General features: G+C 51.3%; 1 protein-coding gene across 1 annotated transcript in view; it reads left to right on the top strand.

Moving 5' to 3' along the window:
• The window catches only part of SETD2 (SET domain containing 2, histone lysine methyltransferase), a 51,519-nt gene that overhangs the window by 12,182 nt on the left and 20,772 nt on the right, over positions 1-18,565 (top strand). Inside the window, exons 3-12 of the mRNA XM_053988741.1 lie at positions 2,177-6,567; positions 7,502-7,633; positions 8,496-8,624; positions 9,821-9,944; positions 10,977-11,054; positions 11,297-11,394; positions 12,523-12,649; positions 13,939-14,073; positions 14,430-14,558; positions 15,649-16,308. Of these exons, the coding sequence (XP_053844716.1) occupies positions 2,177-6,567; positions 7,502-7,633; positions 8,496-8,624; positions 9,821-9,944; positions 10,977-11,054; positions 11,297-11,394; positions 12,523-12,649; positions 13,939-14,073; positions 14,430-14,558; positions 15,649-16,308 (6,003 nt within the window). The remainder of the gene's footprint in view (positions 1-2,176; positions 6,568-7,501; positions 7,634-8,495; positions 8,625-9,820; positions 9,945-10,976; positions 11,055-11,296; positions 11,395-12,522; positions 12,650-13,938; positions 14,074-14,429; positions 14,559-15,648; positions 16,309-18,565) is intronic.

An 18,565-nucleotide genomic window follows, 5' to 3' on the forward strand; every position in this document is an offset into this window, starting at 1 on the left:
GAATAATAATAATTGATCCAGGAATCTCCCAAAATGCTGTTCCCTCACTCTTCAGGAGGCTGAACTGCTACAGGAGGGTGGTCTCAGTAGCGTTCATTTTGTCCTTCATTCTTCCATGAATTAATGTGGATGAATCCCGGGATCACTTTTGATGTGTGGATTCTCTGGAAGACAGGGATGGCATTTTCAGCAGGACTTTGTGGAGATGGTTGTGAGTTGTGGTGAGAGGAGCCCATTTCAGAGCTGGAGATTCCTTTTTTTTCCAAAGTCACTGTTTTGGGTTCCCTTTTAGCCATGAAACTCCTTTAAGATCATCCCTGAAATGTCCCCTCATAAAAACCACAGATTTCAAGGAAATGCTTTTGGGTTTTGCTCCCAGTTTTCCCACAGTGAAGGGAATTTTCTGCTGCAGATCCAGGGGGATACTGAGTTGGGTCACCAGGACAAGTCATGGATAGACCATTAACAGATGCTCACAATGAAACCCCCAATGTGTTGAAAAAGAGGAGTTTTTGGGATATGTGATGTCCCAGGGTGCAGAAAACACAGGATTTCCAAACCACCGATGTCTCATTTAATCATTTACTGTGGTCCCTTGATCCTGGGCAGCTCCACGTTGTTTTCCATGAGTTAAAGGATAACAAAATCCTTAATAATTCACAGGGGGCTGCAAGAAACTGCTGCTCCTGCCAAAAATGTGCTCATGGCACAGCTACAGCAGCAAAACCCGGCTCTGGACAATTTGGAAACGAGTCTTTCCATTGGAATTAGGGTTAAGACAAAAAATGTAATTTCCAGAGCAGCTGTGGCTGCCCCTGGATCCCTGGAAGTGTCCAAGGCCAGGCTGGACAGGGCTTGGAGCAGCCTGGGATAGTGGAAGATGTCCCTGTCCATGGCAGGATTGAAGTAGGAGAATCCTGAGGGTCCCTTCAACCCAAACCATTCGGGAATTCCATGATTCTGATGCAATTTGGATTTTTGGAGACAGGTACTGTTGACAACAAAGCCCTTTTCCCACTTTATCTTCTCTAGGATTTTATTCCTGGGACACAGGTGAGTTTTAAGATTTAAAATAGAGGAAGAAATGCTCAAATGGGTGAATACAGGGTGCTGTGTGCTCTGAAAATTCCTGGGTTTGGGCTTCCAAGGTGCTGAGCGAGCTCCTGGGCAGGAGGCAGCCAGAAGCTCCTGGTGGGCAGGATGTGGAGCTTGGAACAGTTGGTCGATCCAGAGGTGATGGAGTCATCATGCACCACTGGGTCCTGATGGGAATTCTTGGGGAGTTGTTCATTAATGCTGGTCTAGGCCTGAGCCTGGGAACTTGCAGGAATTAGTGATGACCAGGAGAAGGCTGCTGGGGGGAGGTGGGAAAAGATGGGCTTTATATTCCTGCTGTAATTGTTGTTGGTCTGGTTTATGCTGGGACCGAATTCCAGAATCCCAAAATGATTTAGGTGGGAAGGGGCTCTCAGGATCATCCAGTGCCACCCCTTGGATGGGCAGGAACACCTTCCACTGTCCCAGGCTGCTCCAAGCCCCAATGTCCAACCTGGCCTGGGACACTTCCAGGGATCCAGGGGCCCACCCTGCCAGCCAGGAATTCCTAATTCCCAATCTCCCATCCATCCCTGCCCTCTGGCAGTGGGAGCCATTCCCTGTGTCCTGTCCCCAGTCCCTCTCCAGCTCTCCTGGAGCCCCTTTAGGCCCTGCAAGGGGCTCTGAGCTCTCCCTGCTGCCTTCTCCGGTACTGGAAAGCTGCATCCAGGTGGATTCACATAAACAAATGCACTTCAAGCTTAAAACTCAGGATCTTTTGTAGCCTGGGACCACAGAAACAGCATAAAAAAGCAGAATTTTGCCCTCAATTAACTTTATAAGCTGAACTCTCTTTTTTTAAAAAATAGGAGTTAAATGATAAAAGGACTTTGAGCTTGGTCATTAGTAAGTCAGATAAAAAGCCTCAGCCCAAACCTCAGAGGAGGCTTAGTTTCGAGCTGGAAAAGTCTGAGGAATTGATTTTTTCAGGACAGGGCTAGGCAATAAAGACAGACCTAGGGTATGCATTTCTCTTTTATCATCATGAAAAATTCACCAGGTGAAAGAAAATGCTGTAGAACTGAGTTCAAACCCCCCAAAATCCAATTCCTCCCATCTGCATCTTCTTTTTCTTCCACAGGGCAAACCTGAAACGGTGCCGAGAGCCGGTTTTATCAAAGGCCCCGTGTTCAAAGGCGTCGCCTCGAGCCGCTTTTTGCCCAAAGGCACCAAAACCAAGGTTAACCTTGAGGAGCAGGGAAGACAAAAAGTGTCTTTCAGCTTTAGTTTAACCAAGAAAACTTTACCCAATCGATTCCTGACTGCTCTGGGAAATGAGAAACAAAATGAAACTCCCACCCCTCCAGCGGTTCCCCTTCCGACTGATTTTAACCCCAAAAATAAACTGGACCTGGGGGACGCCGCCAGTTCAGCCGAGGAATCTTCGCCCCCAAAACCGAAGGTAGAATTGGGGAAGATTCATTTTAAAAAACATTTACTGAACGTCACGGCAAAGCCACCCCCAGCTCCGGCGGCACCGGTAACGGAACCGGAGGCCTTGGCCGTGGATTTCCCCCCCACGCCGCCGCCTCCCCCGCCACCGCCGCCACCGCCGGCGTCACCGATGCCGGTTCCTGGAGCCGCGGCCCCGCTGGCGACGCCGATGCCGGCGCTGCTGCTGTCGCCGCCCGGCGAAGCCGAAGCCCCCGTGCCGAGGGAGCCGAGCCAGGCGCTGCCCAGGGAGGCCTTGGAGCCGGACGCCAAGCAGGGTCCGGCGTCGCGCGGCTCAGAGGAACGCGTGGCTCAACCTGCGCCCGAGCAGCCAGAGAGAACCCCGCCGAAGGAAGATTCCCATATTGGGAAGGAGGATGAGGTTTCCGACGGCTCAAAGGGTGCTCCTGTGTGCTCCCGGAGGCAGGGGGCCAAGAGGAAGTTCTCCCAGTCAGACGGCGCGCTGCAGGGCTCCGAGTCCGACGAGGATTCCGTGAGGACCTCCTCCAGCCAGCGGTCGCACGAGCAGAAGATCTCCAGCACGGAAAAGGAGAGAGATGCCAGACGGAGCTCCACGTCCCTCCGGGGTGATGACCTGGGCAAGTCCTCGTCGCGCTCCAGGTCGGACAGGGATGAGAAGTACTCGAGCTATTCCAAATCGGAGAGAGACTCGCGGTACTCGTCCTCCCGCTCCCGCTCTGACAGAGAGAGGAGGCGGAGCCGGTCTCATTCCCGATCTCGCTCCGATCGCAGCTCCCGAACCAGCTCCTCCTACTCGAGGTCGGAGCGCTCGCATTACTACGACTCCGACCGCCGGTACCACCGGAGCTCCCCGTACCGGGAACGGTCGCGCTATTCCCGGTCGTACGCGGACAGCCGGGCGCGGGAGAGCTCGGACTCGGAGGATGAGTACAGGAGGACACATTCCAGGTCCAGTGACTCCAGGCGTACGTCCTCCCATTCCTCCTCCTCCTACAGAGACTCGCGATCCTCTTACTCCAAGTCGGACAGGGACAGCAAAGTGGAGTCGTCTCACGCCGACGTGGACAGGCGAGGGAGGTCGTCTTCAAAAGCGGATCGAGATTCCAAAAGGACTTCTGAAAGTGAAGTATCCAAAAGGTGCTCTCCCCTTGATGAACTGGGCTATCGGAAGGGGACATCCCATTCCAAGCCCGACAGTAATGTGAATTCCTCCCGCTATAAATCCACCCCTTCCAAGGCCCCCGCACCAAAGCCTGATAAATTTAAGAGTTCTTTCTGTTGTACAGAATCGATCGAAGAAATCAAGTCCAAGTCTAATTCTCTAGATTTAGAGACCTCTTGTGTAAAGAACAATGAGATCAGGGTGTCCAGTGTGAAAAAGTTGGAAAGGGAAAAGACACTTTCTCCGTTAAATCAGTTCAACGATTCTCCCGCTTTGCCAAAGGCCGACGAGTCCAAGGCAGGCTTGGCAAATTCAAAATCCGAGGAACTTGCAGCAAACGAAGGCCATGACAGTGTTAAGGAGCAAGAAACGTTCTTAAAGGCGAAGCACGATCCCTTAAGAACGTGTTTCCCCATGGAATCGAGCGTGAACGGCTCCCCGGAGGGTCAGGATGAGGGTCTGGCAACTTCCAGTGCCTGCAAAGCAGAGGATGTTGCTGCGTCCTCTGACCACGGCCCGGGTCGGTCGGAAGCATCGCCTGCCGTCGAGACCAGCCCGTCATATCCGTTGCCATCCAATGGGTTTGAGAGCATGGATGTGTCTCAGGAGCAAGAGCTGGATGATTCCCGGGTCCAGTCCAGCGAGTGCAGCAGCCTGTTCCAGGAAGCGGAGGCTCCGGAGCCGCAGCAGCCGGAGGAAGCCGCCCCTCTCCCTGCCGTGAATGTAGATCCCACTAACGCTGTCCTTAAGAAGCTGGATGAGGAGGTGACTCACGCTCCCTGTGACAAAACCAAAGAACCTGTTTTTTGCTACATTTCTGATGATGCCACCCCTGGTTTGTACCACTCGGAAGTGGAAATCGAAGCGGAACCTGCGGATTTGAAAGTGACATCCGAGACTTTCCTGGACGTGCAGGTGGAGCCGCAGACGGTGACGTGCGATTACGAGAGCACGGAGGATTCCCATTCCAAGTCTGCCGGGGAGGATGAACACGGCCATCCTTCCCATAAAATCAGCCTGGCAGTGGAAAGCTCGAGTAGGGATTCCTCCCAGGATGGCTGTTCCCAGAGGCTCCAGTCGGATCATCCCATGCTGGAGGAAAGTGTCTCTTCCAAATGGGACGTGCCCCCGCCAGGCGTGTGCCAGGAGCCACTCCAGCATTCGGAAGCCGAAGAGACGCTGGAGTTGGATGCTCAGCACGTTGATCTTGGCTCAGCAAAAGGCAAGTTGTCCTTCCAGAATGAACATTCCTACTATTCGGAAGTGCCGCTGGAGCACCGCAGCAGAGAGGTCGTGGAAGAAAGTGCTGTTTCCACTGAGGGAGCTGAGCTGGATGAGCTGAGGGTTCAGTGTCCCGGCGTATCGGCCGAGAGGGATGAGGGAAGCGAGCCCTTGGTGGCCTCGGCTTTTCCAGACACTTTGTATCCCTCCTCCGATGTCATCGTCACGGCAGACGACACGGAGACGGTGACCCAAGCCCCAACGTGTGACAGCAGTGGCAACGACTTGGAATTCATTCCTGCTGGCCACGACGATTATTCCGACACGGGGGACAGCAACAGCGAGGGGGGCAGCGAGGACAGTGACACGGAGGACTCGGATTCCGATGACGGGACGCCGCGGAAGAAGCTCCAGTCAGTTGTGGTGGTTCCCAAGAACTCCACCATAGCCATGGAGGAGAGCAGCCCGGGCTCCTCCCGGAGCACCCGGCGCTTCTCCGACCACTGGGATGATGAGCGCCCCGAGCCCAGCAGGCCCTACTATGAGGAGAGGTCAGAAAATACGGGGAGTAAAGGTGCTCCTCAGGTGGAGAGCAGGTGTTCTCCCAGAGGGATGGAGAAGAGTCCGGCAACCTCCACGGAGCTGAGCAGGAAGGAGCTGGAGGAGCTGCGGGCGGATCCGTGCCAGGCCCAGAGCGATGGCGTGGACAGCACGAGCCAGGCGGACCTCACGGCCGATTCCCACGGCAAAGCCGGCACGGAGGAGAGGATGGGGCTGCCGGACGTGGTGGCCATGGGAAGGCCCATGGGCCGGCCGGAGGAGCAGCCCTTCTGCGTCCCGGAGAGTTTGGAAAGCACCGACACATCCCGGCACCACATGAGCTCTTCCAAGCCTGACAGTCGGCAAGGGCAGGGCGGGCTGAACCAGTCGGGCCTCGGAGACTACTCCAGGCTGGATGGTTTCCGTGCCCCGGAGGAGATGGGTGCCGTGGGCTGGGACTTCTCCCAGCCGGAGAAGCCCAGCAGCACCTACCAGCAGCCGGACAGCAGCTTTGGGATGTACTCAGGCTACGTTTACCAGCCGGGCCCGGGAGCCTATCCCAGCTCCCAGAGCTACTGGCAAGGCAACGGTTACTGGGATGCGAGGGCCGCCAGCAGAGCCTCCGTGGTCAACTACGAACGCATCCAAGGGCAGGTGCCGGACTCCCTCACGGAAGACCACGAGGAGTATGAAGAGGACGAGCGCTGGGATGAGGAGTGCAAGCCCCGCTTTCCCAGCCCCTCTGGAAAATCCCAGGTGCCCGGGCAGAAGGAAAAGGGCTCGGTGCAGGCGCACGAGATCAGCAGCAATTCCACCAAGGAGCCGGTGGCGGGCGGGGAGAAGAAGGACGAGGCGAAAGCTTTGGAAAAAAACGACGTGAAGGAACGAGGCCCACCGAAAAAAAGGCGGCCGGACTTGGAGAGCGACTCGGAGAGCGACGGCGACTCCGGGGAGAAGAGGAAAGGGAAGCTGGAGGGGGAGCAGGTGGAGCCGGCGCCGCAGGATTCCTCCATGGTGGGCAGGTTGTGCATCATGGATGATTTCAGAGACCCCCAGCGCTGGAAGGAGTTTGCCAAGCAGGGGAAGATGCCCTGTTACTTCGACCTCATCGAGGAGAACGTCTACTTGACAGAGAGGTAACTGCTGCTTCATCCTTGTTTTAATTCCTGGAGCGAGTTTGGGATTTAGCTTCCATGTGGTTCCAGGGTGCTTGGGGGTTTTATGGCCGAATTGGCATCCTTTGGAGGAAAGGGCAGGGATGCTGCATTCCCCACATTTGGCAAAGCCACCTCGGGCTCTCTTCTCCTAAAGGGAAAGGCCCAGTTTGGCCCAGACAGTCCCAAGTGCTGAGAAGAGTTGGAAAATGGGAGGATCAGAGGGCAAGGTTGATTTATGTATACCCTTTTTTATAGCTTTACCAGATCCTGCCTGTTTAATGTCCCCAAATGCCAGCTCACTCCCTTTCTGTTGGCACAGGGAATTCTATCTGGGTGTGGAAAAGCTTTTGGACAAACAAGGGGCTTTTCCAAAGGTTTTGGTTACTTCCATGTCTTCATTTATCATCTCAGAGGGGCTTTATTAGATCTAATAGCCACAGTTTGATTTTTTTTTTCCCGTATGGATTTTTTGCCTTGTTGGGATCCACGCTCCAGAGCATTCCCCAAATACTTCATGGAAGCTAAAATATGAATTAGTGGATGCCCTGCTTTTTGTCTAACTCTGATTTTCTCTTTTTTTTTCATCCTCTCACTTGACAGCAAAGCAGAAGCTGAAGTAACCAAACCCTCCAATTTGCCTTATTAAAATGTGGGTGTCCAAATAAACATAGACAGAGAGGAGAAAGGAAAAACAGCTAAAAATCCTGGGAATTCTCTTTAAGAAATCACCTTTTGTCATCACAAAGGCATCACCAAGCCAAGTGTCCTTGGTTATTCCTGTCCCTAGGGTTATCAATCCATACGTCGAGAAATTTATTTCCTTTTTTCCCAAAAAAAGCACTGATAAGGATTGAGGAGGAGTTTCTCCACCTGGCTGCTGTCTCACCTGTATTTCCATGCCTTGGCTTCCCAGGAAGAAGAACAAATCCCACCGGGATATCAAGCGGATGCTGTGTGAGTGTCCCCCGCTGTCCAAGGAGGAGCGGGCGCAGGGGGAGGTGGCCTGTGGAGAGGATTGTCTCAATCGCCTGCTCATGATCGAGTGGTGAGTTGGGGTCCATGGATTGGCCTGGAGGTGTCCTGGGAATCCCTCACATAACCTGGGAATTCCTGGGAGGGAATTCCAGTGAAGTGTCTGTGCTGGCCTGGAGTGAGCTTCGGAGCTGCCAGCAGAAGTTGTGGCTGCTCCATCCCTGGAAGGTTTTGGGGGTTGGATGGGGCTTGGAGCAGCCTGGCATAGTGGGAGCTGTCCCTGCCCATGGCAAGGGGGTGGAATGAGGTGATCCTTAGGGTCCCTTCCCATCCAAACCATCCCATGATTCCATGATTTAAATCTTTGGATGGTCTGCAGGAGATCAGCCCTCACAGCCTCCTAGATCTCCTTTCTCCAGAGCCTCTCCAGCCTATGGCTGGTGGCTCCTTCTCCCTCTGGAAGAGGTTTGCTGCTCCATGGGAGCTGGAGGCAGGGACAGGGTGCTTGGTGGGATTCCCCGCTGGCACGAGGATTGGAAGGATTGGAATTCTGACAGAATCCAGAACTGGTATTGGGATTCTGGCAGAATCCCAATTTTTGCTTTTGTCTCGTAGGCCTTACCTAAGGCAGGGAATATCTTGAAGGAATAACCCCCAGAACGAGGGGAGAAGAGCCCAGTTCTCCCCACTGGGATGCCCTGATACAGAAATACAGCGGGATCAGCATTCCAAATGTTTTTATCTTTCCAGAAATGAACGATCTGCATTTGCACGTTGACAGCCACGTGGTTCTGCTTTTTATAGCAAACCGCGTTTGAAGGTTTCGCGGGGAATTTCTCATGATTCTTTGGGATTTATTTCCCATCTGAGCCCTTCCTGTTGGCGCTGTTTTCCTGCTGGGAATTGATTTGCTCCCTTCCCTTCCCTTCCCTCAGCTCCTCCCGGTGTCCAAACGGTGACTACTGCTCCAACCGGCGCTTCCAGAAGAAGCAGCACGCGGATGTGGAGGTGATCCTGACCGAGAAGAAGGGCTGGGGGCTCAGAGCTGCCAAGGACCTGCCATCGTAAGCCTTCCCTCTTCCCACGGCCTTTTCCCACCCTTTTACTCCCTCCTGAAGGGAAAAGGGCCTGTGGGGTCTGGATTTCCCTGGCAGGAGATGGGCTGAGTTCTTCCAGCTGGGTGTCCCTCTTCCTCTGGCATCTGCCCATCTGTTGTTTGATCTCCCACCCTGGTTTTGCTCTTTGTGGTTTCCCAACAGCCTTTCCATGGCTTATTCTTGGGATGAATCTGCCTCCCCTTTCTCTGTCCCTACTTCATTCCGGTTGTGTGCATTCTTCTCTTCCCATTTCTGCAAAACTTCTCTTCCTGAGTCCTCCTCCTCCTCCCCTTCGGACAACGAGAAGCTCTGGAGGGGATCTTTCCTCCTGTTCTTAATTCAGGATTGTAATTCCAAGTGCTGGGTTAGGTGAGGCCGGGAAAGGAGAGAGGAGCGAGGACATTGAAATCTCCTGAGGCACAAGGGAGGATCGGGATGGGGAGGCCAAGCTGAGGTTTACTGGGAGAAAGGAGCATCCTGGAGTGTGTCCAGGGCCTGGGAAGGGGCTGGAGAATTCCTGAGGGAGCTGGGAAGGGGCTCAGCCTGGAGAAAAGGGGGATCAGGGGGGACCTTGTGGCTCTGCACAGCTCCTGACAGGAGGGGACAGCCGGGGGGGTCGGGCTCTGCTCCAGGGAACAGGGACAGGAGGAGAGGGAACAGCCTCAGGCTGGGCCAGGGCAGGTCAGGGTGGATATTGGAAAAATTCCTCCTGGAAAGGGCTCTCCAGCCCTGGCCCAGCTGCCCAGAGCAGCTGTGGCTGCCCCAGCATCCCTGGAAGTGTCCAGGGCCAGGTTGGATGGGGTTTGGAGCAGTCTGGGACAGTGGAAGCTGTCCCTGCCCATGGGAATGGTGTTGGAATGGGACGAGCTCAAAGTTCCCTTCCATGAAGGGAATTCTATGTATTCCATGTAATTCTATGAATACATTGAATTTATAGAACAAACCCTGCTCCAAGGGGAGCTTTGTCCCTCTGTCACCTTCCCATGTGACAGCATAAAATCCCAAATTAATCAGAATTCCCTGAGATTAGGGCACATCATTATTGCTACACCACCAGGATGGCCAGGCTGGGAGTTGTGTTCAAAGAATCCTCCTGAACAGCGATTATTTTGTGTTTGTGGTTTTATTTTCCCTAAGAAAATTCATATTTTTCCCTCTTGCAGCAACACTTTTGTCTTGGAATACTGTGGGGAAGTGCTGGATCACAAGGAGTTCAAGGCTCGGGTGAAGGAATATGCCCGGAACAAGAACATCCACTATTATTTCATGGCCCTGAAGAACGATGAGGTGAGCAGTGGGATTGCTGGGATGGGCTCTGGGAAAGGCTGGATTTAGCTGTGTACAGCACCAGCTCCTTGGGAACCCATGGAACAACGTCCTGAATCCATTGGGAATGTTTTCCTGAGGAAAGGAAACTTCAAGCCTCAGGATTTTTTAACCCATTGCTCAATTCCAACAAAATTGTGGCAGTTTAAATGTATCCCAGTGTCCTTAGGGAGGGAAAAGTGTCTTTCCAAAGGAAAAGATGGAGCATGGCTCGTTGTTCCATGGGCAAACATCCATGGGAGAGAAGTTTGGGAAGATGCTCCAAGCCAAACTCACCCTTTTTGGGTGCCCAAATACACCAAAAATCCACATTTCCTTTCACATTAAACTCCCATGAAACTGGGATATTTAAAGCTGGCAGAGTCCCTCTGTGCAGGATTGCCACTGGAATATTTATATATGGGATATCCTTAATTATTTATGGCTGCTTCAGCTCCCAAGGGATGTGGAGCTGTTCCCTCTGCCCGAGAACAAGAGGGATAAATAGAAATTCCATCTCTTATTCTCCTTATTCTCTTTGCCTCTCCCGTCAGGACCTTTTGGGGGCTGGGGAGCTTGAGAGAAAAGGAGCTAAAAATACTCAAGAGTGGTTTTTCCTGGGTGTTTTTCCTCCTAAAATAAGGATTTTTGAACTTGTTGTGTGATTTTAAGTGTCACAAAGGAGCATTTCCAGTTATCAAAGGAGTTTTTATTTCTGGGATGACTTTTCTTTTGGAGTATGAGGTGTGTGGGAGAAAAATTCACTGTCCCAACCCCTCATGGCTGTATCAGAAACAAAATCCAGGATCTGCATCCAGCTGGAGAGCTCTTGAAAATGAGGAGCCGTGTACCTGGGTGGAATTAATGTCCTAACAAACCCCAAGCTCTAAAATAAAGATGGGGAATATCAAATAAAGAGTGGGAAGGGAGATGATTCCCGCATGGGTTGTGTTTGTAGCTGCTTCCCATTCCAAGGATTGAGCCTTTTCCCCTGCATTTCTTGTCCCTTTTCAGATCATCGACGCCACCCAGAAAGGAAACTGCTCCCGCTTCATGAACCACAGCTGTGAGCCAAACTGTGAGACCCAAAAGGTAAAATCCTGGATCAAATCCAGCAGCTCCTCCCTCTGGAGGGCTCAGACTGAAGCGTTTTCTTTCTTTATTTCGGGGATTTTTGTCCCTGCTGTATCAGTGACATGAAAACACCTGGATTTAAACGGGGCACTTTGCCCGGTTTTGAACTCCCCAGTGCTGCTTTTCCAAGGATTGGTGTGTTCAGGGAAAGCAAACCTGGAGTGGAGGCTGGAATAACTCCTGGCATCTTTTCCCCACAGTGGACTGTGAACGGGCAGCTCCGGGTTGGGTTTTTCACCACCAAGCTGGTCCCGTCGGGCTCGGAGCTGACGTTTGATTACCAATTCCAGAGATACGGGTACGTCCCCTTTCCTGCACAGGAATTCCTGCTCTTCCCCTTTCCCACTGTTCCTACTCCATCCCTTTCCCAGGTAATTACCTTCCCTGCTTCTTCCTGTCTGATTATTCATTAGCCAGGCTCCAGACTTCACAATATTCCTCAAGAATTCCCGTTCTTCCCTTCCCACTCCTGTTTTATGGCTTTGCAAGTCCCTGAGGAGCTGTAAAACCCCCTGGATAACTCATCCCCTCTTCCTGGCCTAATCCAGGGCTGCAGGGAAAGCTCCAGCCTGGAATTGGGATCCCTTTGCTAAACCTGAGCCTAAGATTCCTCCATTACTCTTTTAACTTGAGGAACATCCCTTCCTGTTCCTTCTGGAACCTTCTCCAGGCCCTTCCTGTAAGCAGGAATGAGTTTTTACTTGTGTTTTAAGATTATTCCTCCTTCCTAGAAATTCCTGGAATTGAGCATCCCTGCTTCTTACCACTGCAGAGCCACGTTCCTCCAGTGGGTTCCACATATTTAAAATAAAACCCTGCCATTTTCCCAAGAAGTTGTGGAATGGAGTTCAAAAGGGATGGTGTGTCAAGTGAGAAATACAGAGGCTTGGTAGAAATATTCCTTGGGAACTGTACTTATTGCATTTATTATATTTATTATAAATATTATATTTATTAGCCATGGCTGAACATCCAAAACAAATTTTCCGTGTGGATTTTGCTGCTTCTATGAATCCTGAGCTTGTTCTTTGTCCTGTTTTGAGCTCTAAAATTCAGTATATGAGCTATGAAATGCTATGAAATGCAAGCTTTTCCTAATGGATGTATAATCCTGAGGATAAATTCCTTAGGAAAATTAGGATATTGATGGCAATGTGGGATGAGAAGTTGTCAGCCCCATCAGCTCCACCTTTTCCTCTCTGAGTCCTGGTTCTTGGCCTGTGGAGAACCTGGAAGTGAGGCAGGCTTGGCTTTCCAGCTGCCACAGCTCAGGATCATGGCAGCTGTGTTGGGAATAAAGACTTTATTTGGATTTTCAGTGGCTTTTCCGTGCAGAGCCATTCCCATTCCTGGCTCCTGAAGGTGCAGAGGTGGCTGTGGCTGGGCTTGAGCTGTGGCTGAACCTCCCTTTGTGTCCCCCCCACAGCAAAGAGGCCCAGAAATGTTTCTGTGGCTCCTCCAACTGCCGGGGGTACCTGGGGGGGGAGAACAGGGTCAGCATCCGCGCGGCCGGAGGGAAGATGAAGAAGGAACGCTCCCGGAAAAAGGACTCGGTGAGTTTGAGGATTGAGCCCCTGGGATTGAGCCCAACCATTCCCCAGCACTGCCAGGACCACCCTTGTCCCCGGGTGCCACCATCCACGTGGCTTTAAATCCCTCCAGGAATGGGGATTCCACCACCAGCAGCCCTTTCCGTGAAGGAATTTCCCCAGTATCCGACCTGAGCCTCCTCTGGCACGGCTTGAGGCAGTTTCCTCTCATCCCATCACTGTTCCTTTGGGAGAAGATGACTCCTGATAACCTCAGGGTTCAGTCTTTCCCATGGATAAAGGTTGGATTGATGATTTTGGAGGTCTTTTCCAACTCCAGTGATGTTATTTCACAAAGCTCCTCAAGATTTGTGTTCTCTTGGATCTTCTGTTAAATCCAATTTCCTTTCTCCTGGTAATTTAAAGTCCCACCAGAGTGACTTTCCCAGATCCAGTATTTGCTTATCCATAACTGAACGCCACCATAAACTGGATTCAAAAATGTGGGTTGCTTTCCATGATTTTTAAAGATTGATGAAAGATGAACAATATTGGTTTTGCCATTTAGGGCATCACCTGAAATTTGGCAGCTCCAAGGGCAGAGGTTCACCATTTTCAGGTTGGAAGGTGGAATTTTAGAGACAACACATGGAATTGCAGGGATGGGTTCATGCCATGTGGAAAAAGTGCAGAGAATCCAGAGCAAGAGGAATTTTTTTGGGTGAAATCTTCTGCAAGAACCTGCACAGGCTCTTCTTTAATTCCTACAAATTGTAATTATTCCATCCTTGAAGGGACAAACCTCTGTTCCTATGGAGAAGATTTATTCCTAATTCTTTTGGGAAGTTTAAAAATGCCAGTTTCATTTAAATGTGCTGTATCAGAGAGTAAGGAAACCAAGAAATAATTCCTAAATAATTTATAGAGAGTGAGTAAGCCAAGTAATAATTCCTAAATCATTTATAGGGTGTTTTAAAACACTAATTAGTCACTAAATGAGAGGGTGATATTCCAGTGTCCGTGTGGAGAGGGAGTCTCTGGTTGTAAGGATTATAAATCTGTTATAGTTTATAATCCATTGATCATTACAAATTTTTAAAGAATTTATACGACTCAGAATATAAACAATAAGTTTTACCTGCAATTAAAGATAATTTCTTAGTTTGTTCTCCTGCATGAAAAGATAAACTCAGGACTGAGAGGGTTTTGGTGGAACCACCTGGAATTTCCAGCATTTTCCTTAGGGAAAAGGGAGCTCGGAGTCAGGGAATTCCCTGGCCTGAGCCTGAGGGTGTTTTCCTGTGGCTGTGCAGGTGGATGGGGAGCTGGAGGCGCTGCTGGAGAACGGGGAGGGTCTCTCTGATAAAAACCAGGTGCTCAGCTTGTCCCGGCTCATGGTGCGGATCGAAACCCTGGAGCAGAAACTCACCTGCCTCAAACTCATCCAGGTGAGGAGCGGCCCGGGAAGGGGAGGGATCCACGTCCTGTTCAAGTGGCATCCTCAGAGGAAGAGGGGGAGTGTGGGAGGCAGGTCCTGCCCTTTTTGCTGCACCCCAAGCTCAGCCGAGAGGCTCCAGGATCCACTGTCCTTCAGTGTTATTCCCCAGTATGAGCTGTAGTGGTTGGAATGGTCCTGCTGCCGGATCCCTGCTCCAATCCCAGCAGTTCCAGCCACTCAAATCAGCTTGGACCTGCTCAGGTGCCGAGTTCTGGCTCTGCCACGGCTTTGACCATGATCCCAGTGGAGCAGTTTTCCATGTTTTTGCCTGGAAGTCTCTGACTATTCCCACATCTGGCTCTCCAGAACACGCACTCGCAGTCCTGCCTCAAGTCCTTCCTGGAGTGTCACGGCTTGTCCCTGCTCTGGATCTGGATGACGGAGCTGGGCGACGGCAGAGGAAGCACGGCCAACAACCTGAAGCTGCAGCTGGAGGTCAGTGATTCCCTTGAGGTGGGAAAAGCCCTTTAAGATTGAGTCCAGCCATTCTCCAGCACTGCTGAGGTCACCACTCACCCTTGTCCCCAAGTGCCACCTCCACAAGGCCCTTAAATCCCTCCAGGAATGGGGACTCTGGCCCGTGCCAGGGCTGGCCAGCCCTTTTTTGGGGAAAAGGGTTTTGGCAGCTTTGCCAAAACCCACCAGAATTTTCTTTTCCTTCTCTTTTTTAAAATACAAATCTGTGCCAAGTGTTCATGGAAAACAACCTCAGGTGTCTCAGAACTACAGGCTTGAAACTTCTGCCCTGAGGCAGATCCTTAATAGATGGAAGGAATTTGCTCCTGTGGTTTTCCTTAGATTCCTGACATAGATTCCATAAGCCAGACTTAAAGGTTGTTGCTGTTGCTGTTTATTCTGTGCTGAAGCACAGGGAATTTGAGATCCTGACAGTCTGAAGTGGAGCTGGAATGTTTCAGTTTTCCATAAGCAATTTGGGATTGGGTGCCCAAAGACTTCTGGAAGTTCAGGGTCATTGAGTCCAAGCTGTGCCCGATCCCCACCTTGTCCCCAGCCCAGATCAATGAGTGCCATCTCCAGGTGTTCCTTGGGACACCTCCAGGGATGGGACTCCACACCTCCCTGAGAGCCCATTCCAATGTTTAACAATCCTTTCCATGAAGAAACTTCCCAAAATCTGTCATCCATGACCTGTGACCATCATTAGATAGATGAGATCAGATATTTGGATCTTAGATTTTGTGATTTTGGGAAGGAATTCTTGGCTGTGAGAGTGGTGAGGTCCTGGCACAGGCTGTCCAGAGAGGTTGTGGACTTCCCATCCCTGGCAGTGTCCAAGGCCAGCTTGGACAGGGCTTGGAGCAACCTGGGATAGCTGAAGGTGTCCCTGCCCATGGCAAGGAGAAATTAATGAGCCTTAAAGTCCCTTCCCACCCAGACCAGGATTTTATGATCGCCTTGATTAATCCGGAGTTAATTCTTCCTGAGAAAAGTGAATTATTCCAGGTTGGACACAGCTTTAAATCCTTCTGGCTCTGACAACGCCCTGCTTTGTCCTTGCCTTTAGATCATGAAGACCCTGGAGCTGCTGCCCATCCCTACCAAGAACATGCTGGAGGAGAGCAAGGTGCTGCCCATCATCCAGCGCTGGGCTCAGACCAAGACGGCGGTGCCGCAGCTCAGCGAGGGCGACGGATATTCCAGCGAGAACACGTCCCGGGCCCACACCCCGCTCAACACCCCGGAGCTCTCGGCCAAGCAGGGCGTGGAAGGTGACACGGACACCCCCAAGAAGCTGGTGTTCCGCAGGCTGAAGATCATCAGTGAGAACAGCATGGACAGCGCCATCTCGGACACCACCAGCGAGCTGGAAGGGAAGGAGGGCAAGGAGGACCTGGACCAGCTGGAGGCAGCCCCAATGGAGGTGACGGAGGAGCAGCAGCAGCAGCAGCAGCAGCAGCAGCAGCAGGACATCAAAACTGCTGTGGAGGCGCCGGTGGAGAGCAGCAAATCCCAGCCTGCGGAGCTGGAGGCCGAGCCCGAGGCAGAGGTCAAGGAGAGCAATGGAGGGAAGCTGGAGGAGCCCATGGCCATGGAAACGCCGTCGCAGGATGAAGAGGAAGGAGTTTCCGACGTGGAGAGCGAGAGGAGCCAGGAGCAGACGGATAAAATCGTGGATGTGAGCGACTTGGCCACCAGGCTGCTCGACAGCTGGAAGGAGCTCAAGGTAAGAGGAGACTCCGTGCGGCTCCAGCACCTGGAGCTCAGGAAAACGTGCATTTGGTGGTGGTGTGGTGCAAATGGGGCTGGTTTGATGTCTTTTGGTCAATGTTTGGTAACTAAATGGTCTTTTCTACACAAAAAGTGCTTCCTGTATAAATCCTCTGGTGGCAGCTGCCCTGGGTGTGACCTGAGAAATGTCCAGGTGTTGGTGAAACCAGCAGCTGGTTGGGTTTGGGCACGCAAAGACACCTTGCTCATCCCCTTAGACTTCCAGGGAATGGGCAGCTCTGAGGGACTGAGATTCCCATGAGCATTTTGGGTGGAAGTGGCCCACATCCCTCAGTGTGGAAACAGATTGATGGACTGTCTGCTCCTGGATTCCATCCTTGGAAGTGTTCAAGGCTACTCCTAAATGCCCCATCCCTGGAAATGTCCAAGGTTGGACAGGGCTGGGAGCAACCTGGGATAGTGGAAGGTGTCTCTGCCCATAACAGGGAGTGGAATTGGATGATCCTTAAGGTTCCCCCCAGCCCAACCATTCTGGGATTCTCTGAATTGAGTTATCCCAACATGCCCAGCTTTTCCTGTCCTTTTAGATCTGCACTGTGTGGAGCCTCCAGAGAGGGGTCTGTTGGCCATGCCAGGTTCTCTCAAAGGCAGTGTTGGATCAGCCCCTGGCTGTTCACAGTTGGAAATGCCCAGATTTTGGTGTTATTTGGGACTTCAGTGGTTTCACTCCCATCAAGGTCTTCTGGAGCAGAAAACCTCTTCAAGAGAAAGGCTTGGTGGCTCCCTCTGTCCTCTGGAATTGTGTCCCAGTCCCATAGGTGGCCAGTGGGATCTGCAGCCAGCAGCTTCTTTTTGGTGGGACGTAGGATGATATTCCAGGAAAGTTTCTAAACTAAAAGAGGAAAGATTTAGCTCAGTGGTTAAGAAAGAATTAATTCCTCCTGGGAGGGTGGGCAGGCCCTGGCACAGGGTGCCCAGAGAAGCTGTGGCTGCCTCTGGATCCCTGGCAATGCCCAAGGCCAGGTTGGAGCTTGGAGCAACCTGGCATAGTGGAAGGTGTCCCTGCCCGTGGCAGGGGGTGGCACTGGATGTCCTTTAAGGTCCCTCCTCATCCAAACCATTCCATGGTTCTATGGATCTCACTCTCCACCCAACACTTCAGCCATTCCTTGGGCTTCTTTAGATCTTTGGAAACTCTTCACTCACCTGCTGCTCCTGCAGGATTGCATTCCATGTATTATTTCATATTCCTTACACTGAAGGGCAGGAGGGCTGGGAGCCTCTTCAGTAACTCCAAACCCAGTGATTCCTGAGGATCCAGCAGGAATTGAAGGCACTGCCACAATTCCAGCTTCTTGTGGGCTTGGTGGGACTTGGAGGTTCTTCTGCCCTTCTCTTAATCAACCACCAGCCCAGCTTTAAATACTGGAAGTTGTTTTAAGCAAATTCATGTTTGCTGATGCATGGTAGAGCTAAGGAGTTTATTTACCCATTGACTTTGATAATGAGGAATGATTGGAAGGGGTTAATTAAAATAATAGGTGTTAATTGTGCCGCAGCACCGGTAGAGGTGGAGGAGACCTCACCTTAAGCTTTGCTTGTGCCATTTCTGGAGCTGCAAACATCAGGATTTAGAAATGCAGAGATTCCCAGGAGAATTCAGGGACATTTTACCTCAGTCTGAATTTTTCAGGAGGATCAGATACTACTGAACTTTTACAGATTTTGGGCACAATCATTGGTGACACAAATCTTAGATGGGGGGAAGAAGTGAGGTAAAACACATTTCTGTAGAGAGGTTGGGTTGTGGTTTGGTGTTTTCCCTCCTTTTTTCCAAATGGATCTGATCATTTACCAGACTTGAACTTGCAGACTCTTGGTGTGGTTTCCCTCTCGAAGCGACACCGTCAGGTTGAATTTGTGGTTCAGTTGGGAAAAGTCCTTTTCCATCATTGCCAAGAGAATTGTTAAAGTTGGAAAACACCTCCAAGATCAAGTCCAACCTGTTTTAAACTAAAAGTTAAGTCAGGCCTTAGTTGTCCTCTGCTTTGGAGACTTGTTTTGGGTATCCAGACCGAGTTGCTCCTTTGGAACAGTTGTGTTCCCTTCCACACTCACGTACACGGAGCACCACAGAGAAATGATAAAATATTAATAAAATGCATGAAATTTCACAAAACTCCCCCAAAATGTTGCCTTAAGACCAAATTTGATCTGGTGGTGTCGTTTTATCCCCAGGATTTGTGTTTTCT

The sequence above is a fragment of the Vidua macroura genome, chromosome 1 (genome assembly GCF_024509145.1).
Source record: "Vidua macroura isolate BioBank_ID:100142 chromosome 1, ASM2450914v1, whole genome shotgun sequence".
Lineage (NCBI taxonomy): Eukaryota > Metazoa > Chordata > Aves > Passeriformes > Viduidae > Vidua > Vidua macroura.